At 34.5% G+C, this 12,470-nt stretch overlaps 2 protein-coding genes across 5 annotated transcripts in view; both read left to right on the forward strand.

Annotated features, from left to right (window-relative positions):
- Positions 1-12,470, forward strand: part of LOC145269807 (uncharacterized) — a 67,330-nt gene that overhangs the window by 38,945 nt on the left and 15,915 nt on the right. For 2 of the 4 annotated variants that reach the window (XM_080125521.1, XM_080125519.1), the window contains exon 1: positions 8,100-8,567. The exons of the other annotated variants lie outside the window; for them this stretch is intronic. The gene's annotated coding sequence lies outside the window, so the exon portion shown is untranslated. Of the gene's footprint in view, positions 1-8,099; positions 8,568-12,470 lie in introns of those variants that run through there. 4 annotated transcript variants of the gene reach the window in all.
- LOC145269213 (uncharacterized) lies at positions 2,293-2,757 on the forward strand. Its single transcript, XM_080124831.1, has one exon. It carries the CDS (start codon positions 2,293-2,295, stop codon positions 2,755-2,757), a length of 465 nt encoding a protein of 154 aa, XP_079980957.1.

Raw genomic sequence — 12,470 nt, forward strand, 5'->3', positions numbered from 1 at the left:
AAAATTCAGGGTTTTATCTTTCTGAAAAAAAAGTTACTCCGAAATAATGGATTTTAATAAATGTAATTTCGTTTTAAAAAACAGCAACTTGATTTTTCGGCCATTTTTGGCGATGTCTAGTTTACATAAAATCATACATTTCTACTAAGAAAAAATATTCATTATATTCCGTGATTGTTAATTTGAGTTTCTGTTTTTTGGTATATATTTAAGTGAAGAGTTAGGGTAAGGCACTTCCTATTTATTATTTTATTTTATTTTTTATTTATTTTTTTATTTATTTTTTTTGTCAGTATCAGTACTGTACTACTGTACTCCCACTTTTTTCCACATTTTCAAGCAAAAAGAATAAATATTTTGGGTTTGTATTACTGTGCACATAGATTCGAAAAAGTTGTCAAAAAACAAATATATAACAAATAAATGTTATCAAGGGCAAGATAAGTTACTTTTCTACCAAACTGGATATATTTTTCGTGCTTTTATTCAATGTAACATGTTTATTCAACAACAACTTGATTTTTCGGCCATTTCTGGCGGTGCCTACTTAAAACCAACTTAACTTATCGCCCCTAAATTAGTCCCGCAACGTCTCTTCTATGAGAAAGAGGTTGCAAGAAAGAGAAGGGCACCCTCCACTAGGCTACAACGTCTATTTTTAACACTGTCAAGGCAGGATAAAATCTTTCTAGCGGCTCCTGTCCAGATGTGGTTACAGTACTCCATCTTTGGACATACCTGGCTCTTATGTAGGTAGAGAATTACATCAGCATCATGAGCAAGATAATGTTTCCGACGGTTAATTGTAAAATTTCTTAGAACGTTTCTTCTTCATTGTATAATTATCTTAACGATAAATTTGTTTTAGTCGTTCCCCCAATTTTTTTTTTGTCCGATTGTATTTTGATTTTAATCTGATTCGTTCCCCCATATGAATTCGTTTCTCTATACAAAGAAAAACCTCGATTCGACTTTAAAAACTGAGGGACAAAACCCGGTCGGCTGACTCTACAACCTTATTTTATTTGAATTCTTTTTTCTTTTTAACCTCCATTGGATGTTGTCCCTCTTTCCGTCTTTTTACCATGGGTACAAAAACTTCATCTTCCTTTGCTTACAGCTATATATATATATATATATATATATATATATATATATATATATATATATATAAAAATTCGTAATTTCACTTAATTTTATTTTTATTTTATATATATATATATATATATATATATATATATATATAAACGTTTAAAAAGTAAATGTTTAAATTAAATTTTAACAGTATTTTTTCAGAGTTAATGGTGGCTGAATGGATTACGTCCTTGCTAATAAAGTTAGAAATGTATTCTCTTGCAAGGTTCGAATTTATCGACTGGTATTAATCGTGTCACCCTACACTGAGGATTCCCGAAAGGATGAAACACTATTGTCTGTAGGTATTTAATAATTATTATAGTAAATAATTATGCCAGGTCTATAAAAAATGTTTATTATCGTTGAGCACTTTTAATTGAAATAAAGTCGGTTAATTTAGCTCGTATTCACAGATGATCATATAATAATTAGATCACTCTGACAGATGTTAAAACATTTAAAAATAAATGTTTAAACTTCAGCAGTATTTTTCGCATTTAATAGTGGTCGAATTGATTAGGTCTTTGCTAATGAAGTCAGAGATGTCTTCTGTTGAGACACTGCACTGATGATTCCCAAAGGATGAAACACTAATGTCTGTATATATATATATATATATATATATATATATATATATATATATATATATATATATATATATATATATATCTTGCGGTGAAATCAGACGAACTCTCCCATCAGCATCCGTTGATTATCTCCCTTTCCTACTTCCTGTACAGCCCTCTACCTTTACCCTGATTCCTCCTTTTTCGAGAATCTCCTCATGGTACGCATGCTTCTCTCATGGACTCCTCATGTGAGGATTTAGTTCAATAAAGCCCACTTGAGCAGTTACTCCACTCTTTGCCTTATTCTGTTCTCGTTGGTCTCTCTTTTCATCACAATTTATTGAACTATATCCTCTCCTCACTATGGAAAAATATTTAAAACCAGAACGGCTACATCTAGATCCCAGCCAACCCGACGCCGCAGATATCTGGACACATTGGAAAAAATCGTTTGCCATCTTTCTCGACGCTGCCGGTGAAACTCAACAAACTCCTCTGACTGACGCTTAAATTCAGCCTCCTCGTTAATCTTGTCTCTCCAACTATCTTCAAAAATATTTCTGACGTGGACTGTTTTAATTCCGCGATGGACATACTGGACACCATTTTTATGCAGTCTAAAAATAGCATCTTTTGTAGGCATCTTTTGGCCACACACCGTCAACAAACGGACGAAAGCATCGACCAATATTTACAGTCGTTAAAAACCCTTGCCAAGCATTGTGAATTTCGTGCCGTCTCGGAGACGCAAGCGAGAGATGAATACGTTCAAGACGCATTTATAAATGAAATTTCATCGAACTATATTCGACAAAGACTCTTAGAGAATGGGTCGCTGGACTTAAAAGCCGCTTACAACCAGGCACTCATTATGGAAACGGCTCAGAAACAATTAGCGTCCTATTCTCGAACGAATGCCGTAAGCGCATCTACCCGAGCTGAGGAAACAAACGTCACCGCACACTCCACACCTGAACGGATAGTAGCCGCTATCGCACGCTGTTACTTTTGTGGAAGAGGGAAGCACAACAGATCTGAGTGTCCCGCGTGAAATGCCGTCTGTAAGAACTGTAAAAAAAAGGGCATTTTGCACGTGTTTGCAAGTCGTCCGCCGTACGCCGTCATATTGCTCCCTTAGCAGAAGAAGCAATTCATTCCCAGCTACTTCTGGAATTAGATTCCACCATTGCTGACCCACCATGTGCTCTGCCAAATGACCAACCCAACACTCGAGGAACCTGAACACCTTTCTATAGTAAATCTACTGACACCGCTAACTCTATCGTAGAGAATCTCGCTCCTCCTTGTCCTCAATCAACCTTCCAAGACGATAATTCGAGGCCCTCTCCGATCCTATATGATGCAACCAATCCACGACGCTCCTCTAGAGTTCGTCGGAAACCTCGGTACCTAGATGAAAATTACCAACCTTGAACTCTTTTTATCTTTTCTCTTTGTTTCCTATTTCAGCCGAAATAGACTACTGCAGCGACCTGGTCCCTGAGAAGCTGACTGACCTGGACTTTCCCTGAGCGGCGGAGAATGTGGTGAAATCAGATGAACTCTCCCATCAGCATCCATTGATTATCTCCCTTTCCTACTTCCTGTACAGCCCCCCTACCTTTACCCTGATTCCTCCTTTTTTGAGAGTTTCCTCGTGGTACGCTCGCTTCTCTCATGGACTCCTCATGTGAGGATTTAGTTCAATAAAGCCCACTTGAGCAGTTACTCCACTCTTTGCTTTATTCTGTTCTCGTTGGTCACCCTTTCATTACATATATATATATATATATATATATATATATATATATATATATATATATATATATATATATATATATATATATATATATATATCGACGATGAAAAAAATGTACACCGTTATAAATTTCATTCTTCACTTAATCATCAGCGCAAATTTCGTATTGATTGGATAATTACTTGATTTTTTATTAGATTTTTGAAGGGAAACTCCCTAAAAAAATATTTACTTCCTCCTTCGGTTTTGGCCGTATCTATTTAAATTCAATTTCCATCTGTAAATTCTTACAAAGGATTTCTGCAAAGCAGTCAGCTGCACGATGAACACCCAAAACGGTTTTTTTTTTTTTTTAGAATTTGTTATGTAGATGACTAGGTGTGTCAGAATTTTTTGGGAATTTTTGACACTTTTAACACAAAACTGCGAATAAAATATACCAAACTCGTAATATTTTTACGTGGGTTGTTTAATTTCTTTATGGAATATACTTCCAAAATAAACTATTAATTTTTTTTTTAAATAAGCGAAATATTATTTTTTATTTAAAAAAAAAGTGTTTACAAAGTGCATGCGCGCGTTCATGCAGGCATTTTTTTTTTACATAATGAAATGAATTGAATTTTACGAGTTAAATTTATTTTTAATTTTTTCAATATAAAAATCTATCAAATTTTTTCTATTGGTTCAATTTTTAAGATATTTTCAGGTTTAATGTGAAATTTTATGCTCTTTTTAATAAACCGAATATAATATTCTAGACAAACTTTTTTTAATCCCCCCCACCCCCACACATTTGTAAATGTCTATTAAAATGAAAATAATTAATTTCTCACCTAAGGTTTATATATCACAAATTGAAGATAAAAGATCAATAAATAAAATAATCTAATTTAAAACAAAAAAAAATAATAGTTATGTGCAAATTTACCTGTAAAGTCAAAAGTTTAAAACCTTTTTAAAAAAAGTACGTTGATTTTTTTTTTTTTTAGGTTAAACCTCATATTTTGAAAATATTGTCCTGTAAAAATTGGACACAACATCGATTTTTTTCTATTTCATTAAATGTAATTTTTTTTTAAAGATTTTTGAAAAGAAAAATCATTGCATAAAGAAGAATTAAAATATTTTAAATCAAAACCTCACGTAATTCTTTAAGAAAATAAAAAATGGAAAATTTGTTGGCGTTTTTTTTTTTTTTTTTTAAGTAAACTTAATTACAACTGAGAGTGAAATGTGATCATTTTTCAAATACCGTGACCAATGATTGACCAATTTGATTGTTCCTATTTACAATGCCTCCCCACGGGACAGAGTTAGACACCAGGGTCGTTTTTTAACGTGGAGAAAAGGAACAAAAATAAAAATTGTCTCAGTCGTGAAGGATTTCTTCTTCACTGACAGAGAACAAAAAATTGAAGTTCAGTATCTGAAGAACAGATACTACACTTTGATCTTGTCCCGAAGGCCAAGGCTAGTTTATTGACCAATTTGATTGTTGACAGCAAACACATGTCAGAAATTCAAAGGGGAGATAAGACACATATCAGCATTTCAAGATCAAAGTGTAGTATCTGTTCCTCAGATGCTGCACTTCTATTTCTTGTTCTCTTTCGGTGGAGGAGAAATCCTTCACGACTGAGACAATTTTTATTTTTGTACCTTTTCTCCACGTTAAAAAACGACCCTGGTGTCTAACTCTGTCCCGTGGGGAGGCATAGTAAGTAGGTACTTTATATAGTTTCTACCGGTAAATATATTTGGTCTAATGTGTTGCTTTTACGTTTTTGAAATAAGTAATTATGGCGGTTTTTCAGCTTCCGTATTTATCAACTGGAAAAAAAGAGAAACAACTCCGTTTGTGAACCTCTCATATGACAATTTAAAATCGCGGAATTCTTTAATCCTTGTTTAAAAAATTATTTTATTTAAAAAGTACATGGAATATAAAATATAAAATATAAATATGGATAAATTCTTAACAATGAAGAATGGAAGCACCCATTGATTATTATTTTTTTATAGGAATTTGTATATATTTTATATTCGAAGTAAGAAAAAATTCGTTGATTTTCTTGAAACCTTTTTTAAAGAAAACCGATTTTTAAAAAATATTGTATGTTTTTCTATTAAACCTTTTATTATTTATAAATTTGGTTTTTGCTCCTTTTATTGAAAAAAAAAAAAAAAAAGGGTAAAAATTCCATTTTTCAAGTAGTTGTAAACTTCGAAAGATAGTGGGTCTTATTATTCAAATTTTTATCACTCATTTTTAATGGCGATATCGGACACTGCTACGGCTGCACGATGAACAATGAACATCCTAAAACGTTTTTTTAGAATTGGATAGATAGATAGATGACGGTGGTTTTCAATTGTGCACTTAAATGGATTAACTCCTAAAGATGGGGTTCGTAATTCCACCCTCGTTCTGAGTTCAGGGTAAAGGTGGATCTAATACCGGTGTCAAGGGAAAACTTAAACCCTTTGAATAAATGTGGACAAACCGAAAAAATATAATCTTTTGAGCTGTTTTATTTTAAACAATTCCAATTCTTTGGACTGTTTAATTTTTTAGAAAACTCTAATAGTTTAACTGTTGAATTTAAAAATTTAAAAATTTAATTCTTTGAACTGTGTAATTTAAAAAAAAAGATTCTAATCCTTTGAAATGTTAAATTTTTTTAAAAAAAATCTGTTGTCTATAATAATAATGTTTAATGTTTTTTTTAATCTGTTGTCTATAATAAAAATGTGCTCTAAAATTCTTTTAACTGTTTTTTTTTTAAATTATTTTAATTGATTTTTGCTTTTCTTTTTAACTTATCCTTTTTTCTGTTGTTAGACGTTAAAAACTCGTCACTTTGTTCTGAGGGGTCAGATATTCCTTCAACACCGGTATTATATCCACCATTCCCTTGAACTCAGAATGAGGCTGGAATTACGGACCTCATCTTTAGTAGTTACTCCTGAAATGCATTGGGAAAAGAAACTTTCCTAAAGGTAAATATTGAATTTGCAGAGACTGTTCTTTCTGAATATTTTTAATATTAAACGAAATGAGATTTATTTTTGTATTTTAATTAAAAATGATATTTTATTTTTATTTTTAAATGATTTTACTACAAGTTTTTAATAGTAAAATAAAATTTATTTTTGTATTTTAATTAAAAATTATATTATATTTTTATTTTGAAAATATTTTACTAGAAATTAAAAATGGTAAAATAAAATACAATTTAATTTTTTTTAGGCAAAAATTATATTTTATTTTTTATTTTAAAATTATTTTACTACTAATTTAAAATGGTAAAATAAAATAAAATTTATTTTTTATTTTAATTTAAAATGATATTTTATTTTTATTTGGAAATTATTTTACTACAAGTTTATAATAGTACAATAAAATGAAATTTATTTTGGTATTTTAATTAAAAATTATATATTATTTTATTTTGAAATTATTTTACTAAAAATTTGAAATAAAATAAAGGATAAAATCAGACTTATTTTTATATTTTAATTAAAAATTATATTTTATTTAAAATTTTATTATTTATTTATTTTATAAAACTTTCTTATTATAAATTTCAAGTTTTTTAATAAATTAGAAGTTTTTTAATAGTAAAATAAAATGAGATTTATTTTTTATTTTAATTAAAAATTATATTTTATTTTTATTTTTGAAAGATTTTACTTCAAATTTTAAATAGTAAAATTAAATGTGATTTATTTTTATATTTTAATTAAAAATACATTTATTTATTAGTATTATTTATTTATTTATTTATTTACTTATTAAAAAATTCTTTATTATAAATTAGATTTATTTTATATTTTAATTAAAAATTACATTTATTTATTTATTATTATTATTATTATTATTATTTTTATTTATTTATTTACTTTTAAAAATTCTTTTATTATAAAATGTCCACTAAAGATCTCTCTGTGACGTCACTTTACGATGCACGGATGCATTATGTAAGAAAAGCGTTAATGGAGGCGGTGTGTAGCGCAAAATAGTCCCAGACTCCAGGAGTTAATACCATCCCATCGGTAAATTTGCAACGGAGTTCAATACCAGATTCGTTTTCAACTGCTTAGTGCTTCTGCTTCGATAACCTCTAAAACCACAAACTAGAATTGTCAGTATTGTGTTAAAGTTTAAAAAAAAAAACATTTACCCCAAAAAATATCGTAAAAAATTACATCCATTACTACAAAAAAAATTTTTTTTAATAAAACACAAGGTTTACATTTAACAGTGTGCATTGTACAGGTCTAGATTTTTTTGTGTTAACAGCCTTAAAAACGTCAGGGAATAATAAATTATTGAGTAATATTTAACGATGAGACTTTTTCAAGGCAAATCTTTAAAAAAAAAAAAAAAAGGCTAATCTTTACTTGGTTTATACTTTAACAGTTTTCCTTTAAAATGACGACTTTTTCAGGTTTTCGAGTATGCTGAAAACGAATAAAATTGTGAAAATCGATTTGTCATTCGAGATGTTATGCATGCGCACGCACATCGAAACTATTCGCGCGCTTGCACGTAGTTTCTCAGAGTTGTGTTTATACGCACTGGCGCGTGCTCGTGAGTCGTGCGCACCAAAATGACCACGAGCAATAACATAAGAAATGACATTGCTTAATATCTGGAAGACTACTTATTATTTGCGGAAAATTTAAATGCGATATTCGTTTGCAGCATATAAAAACCCCTGGAAAGATCGTCATTTTAAAGGAAAATGTTAAGGTGGAAACCAGATAAAAAAAAAATTCTAAATAAATAAACAAAATGGCATTCATTAATATAGAATTGACTATTATCGTCTAGTTCTTATGGTGTTGTAATGGCTCGAATAAGTTAGTTTGTGTGAACTCAGATCATTTTTAACAATGAAAAAATATTTTATAACACAACACAAAGAAAAAAAAAAATGAAATCACAATAAAATGAAAAAAACATTTAATTTTCTGCGAACTTGCTTTTCCGGTCGCCATCTTAAAATGTTGACTCCCACCCGTCAAACTCGTCTCGTTTAAATTAACTCATCATATAATCGTTTCTTTGTTAAAAACAGATTGCCAAACAAAAAGTAAGTATTTATTAATTTAATTGCTTTTGAAGCTCTTTTTTTTTATTACATTATGATTCCCTTTGTTTTACTACAGGGGCGCGTCGAAACCATTATGATTGCCTTTGTCTTAATAGAGAAATGAGTCAACATTCCATGATTGCATATAAACGAAGAATGGTATTATAGAAATCACTCTCATCGCGTTTTTATTGCTTATTTTTGTCTTTAAAGTTGATTTATTTATTTTTTCAAGTGCCTTGAAAATTATTTTTATATTAAAAACATCGCAATTACCTAACATATCATTACGTATTTTAACATAATCCCTAACGACCTAAAATATATGAATAAAAAAAAGAAGAAAAAAAAACGGTTTTCGGTTTAATTCAGTTAAAATGAAACCTTAAACCCCGCTACTAAAACCGTCAAAAGAAGATATTTAACATTTCCAGGAAATTTTCAATGTTTAAAGGAAATATTTATTTTTTCAATAAAAATGTGAAGGTGGCGGAATAATACTAAAAAAAAACCCTTCTTTCACTTAAATTTTCACCAAAATTCAGGAATTCAGTTTTAATGAAATTTTCTGTATTTATTAACAATCACAATATAAACATATTTTTTCTTAGTAGAAATGTATTATTTCATGTAAACAAAATAACCATTTTCTAAAGTTCTATTTTAAGTACTCAAAACACGTTTATGTTAGTTTTTGATGAAGATAAAACATCGTAGATGTTAGCAAATTATTTTTTAAATATTTCTCAAATATTTTACAAAAGACACTAAATTCATGTAAATATGGAAGACGAGATTCTACAATTCATTGTTAATATCCACTGAAAACAAAAACCGCTTTTTCTGAATTAGCTTGGGGTCAAATCCTGACGTCATGCCGGAATAGCTGGTATTCGTTACAATTCTACTTTCAACCGAGTCGTTGTTTGTTTCGTTCACCACACTCTTTTCTTCTACCTCTTCTTTTCCACACGTCCGTTCGCTTTAGTGACTAAAAATCGTCTGTCCTCCTGCTTTCCTTTCCTCGTTATTTATGGAATCAGGGTACGAGATTCCCCGAGATTCCACATGACTTTTTTCCACATAAACGCATGCGGACGCCATCTTGATTCTCAATTCATGCTCTGCAGGCACAAACGCGCAGCCGCTTTAATGGTAAGCCACTTCTTTCTCCATACTCCCCCCTGATCTCATGATCACAGAGACGGCAGGGGGGTGGTGATCGCCGCCATCGGGTGCTTCTACGAAGGGGAACAGTGCTGCTCTCATCTTCTCGTGCGCTCTCATCCACTGCCTGATGGTCGGGGAAGGCTTCATCTCCGTGGAGGGTTCTGATATCAGAGTCATTGCTTGATAGGGATGGTGCAAACCAAAGCGATGTCCCACTCATCTCAGAGTCAGAGTCACTTTCATCGTCCACTGGAGGTGGTACATGTGTCGCCGGCCGTAGGTCCCTAACGTGACGGGGTACGCCATCAACCTGGACATACTGCTGACTCACCACATCGGTCACTGTGCCCCGTTTATACTTGTCAGTACATCGGTTTCCTGGCGGCTTCACCCAGACAGCATCCCCTTTGGCATATCGATTCCGTTCTATCTCAGTGGCCACAGTTGTATCGGGGTGGATTCCTTTTCTCGGACACGGTACTGATAGATTGTGCTTGCAGGCGTCGTTACTGGAGAGACGCCATCCTTTGGCATGAGATTATACCAGTACACAGCTTCTGCGATGGTGCACTGCTTCCTGGCTGCAATTGTTTTGATGCTGCGATGGCTTCTCTCAGCTATACCATTGCCAGAAGGCACGTAAGTGCATCTAAGCTGCAGCCGCACACCCCATTCTTGTAAGAACTACCTCATCTGATGGCTGCAAAAGGCTGGGTTGTTGTCCATCAGCACTTCATCGGGCGCACCTCTTTCACAGAACTCGGATGACAGCTGGCGAATAATGTTGCAAGAGTCCTGGCGCCCGAGGAGTCTCCAAACTGCGAAACGTGTAGGCCCACAATCGATGAGGGTAAGGAAGTGGTTGCCACCGTAGTGTGTGATGTCCATGCCCACTCTCTGCCACTTACCACTCACTCCCAACTCCCCTTTCTTCCATCGTGCTGGAGCTGGGTCGATGGATTGGCAGGCCTCGCAACTTTCCACCACTCTTCGAATATCTTTTTTTTCTACTCCTGGATCAATCATCTTGACAAAGTACAGTGTCCGCTTGATGCCAGGATGTCCACACTGTCGATGAATGTCCATGATGCGCGCTGCATCCACATTACATACAACTGCTGCACATGTGTTTTGCAGATTATCAGAATCTTTCCGAGCACCAGCCAGAAGCCATCGTTGAGGGACTCTTGTCAAAGCATCTGCTCTGTTGAGCGCAGACCTGATCAACACTACGTCCACGGTCAGGTCGTACTCTGTGATGGTGTTGACAAAGGTGGCAAGCCGTCTTTGAATTAACATCTCACTCGATGCTCATGTCGTCAGCCGTGCTCTTCCAATTAATGCATTGGTTATCCACCGATGAGTGCATGCCGAGTCAGTCATAATATGTAGAACCTTGGCTTGCCATTGAAGCGCCAAGTTAATGCCCTTTAATGTGGCATCAAGTTTCGCCAGGTTTATGTGCCTCGAATCATTCTCTGGCCAAAGCCAATAGGCATCTTCAATAATGGAATCATTAACTGCAAGGGCAACTCCAAGGGCCAGTGAACTAGCATCCACCCAGACTGTGAACTCATTCTCGCTGACGCACCACTTTTCCTGAACGGGGTCATCACTGGTCACCCTGGACACAGTCTCTGTCAGCATGCTCCTTAGGCTGACATCGTGTACTGCATCGTCCCATCCCGACGACACGGCTGTTACACGTCTTTTTATGGCTGCCACGGCCACCCTGAGCCAACCACACACAGGGAAATGGCCTACCATCTTTCCACAAAGCAAAACCACTTTTCATCGAGTGATGTTTGATGGGACCTTGGGGACGTGACTTCCTCTTCTCCAGCAAAGTCCCTCCTTGCTATTGCGCACGTGCAGGCCGAGAACTTTTGCTCCATCGCACAGACGCTCTGGTTCCTTACATGTCAGTCCAAAGCTCTCAAAGTGCATTCTAACCGATTGCGCTGATATGAGGCTCTCATTGACGAATATATCATCAATGTATGAGGATGTTGCCTATTGCACTGCCTCATCTTGCTGCCGGATAGCATGCATGATTGCTGTCATAATGCCTGGTGCCACATTTAGACCAAACCCTAGCCTGATTAGACAATATCGGGTTCCTCCAATTTCCACAGTCTGAAATGGCCACAATTTCTTCTCTATGCATATTTGCAGATAGGCCTTGCGTAGGTCCAGAGTTGCCACGTTCAATCCCTGCTGTCGCCACTCTCTTAATTTGAGTGCACACACATCAGCCCTTGCCGCATATGGGTCAACGTGCTCATTGAGCTCACGATAGTCTAGGACAGGCCGGACCTTTTGTTTGGTCTCTTGTACGATGGCCATCAAGGGAATCAGCCCTCGTGGGGGGCCAAGCTCATCCTCTGGGTATGGAAGAAGCGAGCCATTGTCGATCCACGTTTGCAGTTCTTCTTCATACTATTCCCTTAGGCACATGGGTGGGGGATATTCCAAGAACCGGTTTCGCAAGGATATTGGTGGCTGATCGTTTGACCACTTCCAAGACGCCATCCATGCATTGGTGTTTCTATCATACTCTGCACGAAAGTCAGACTCGTCGAGAGTTATGGCAGCACAAACATGTTCCTCACATCGGGAGAACTGTACCTTGCCGGTTATGTCCACAGTAATTCCACCCAGTTGTGTAATCAAGTCCATACCCAGGAGTAGGTCGTACCTGAGAAGCTCTCCCTCCACCACCAGGGCTCGCAT

Source organism: Euprymna scolopes, chromosome 45 (assembly GCF_053919585.1).
Source record: "Euprymna scolopes isolate OS-2025 chromosome 45, ASM5391958v1, whole genome shotgun sequence".
NCBI lineage: Eukaryota > Metazoa > Mollusca > Cephalopoda > Sepiida > Sepiolidae > Euprymna > Euprymna scolopes.

Coding starts and splice junctions, on each gene's coding strand:
- LOC145269213 (XM_080124831.1), top strand. CDS start 2,293: ATGGACATACTGGACACCATTTTTATGCAGTCTAAAAATAGCATCTTT.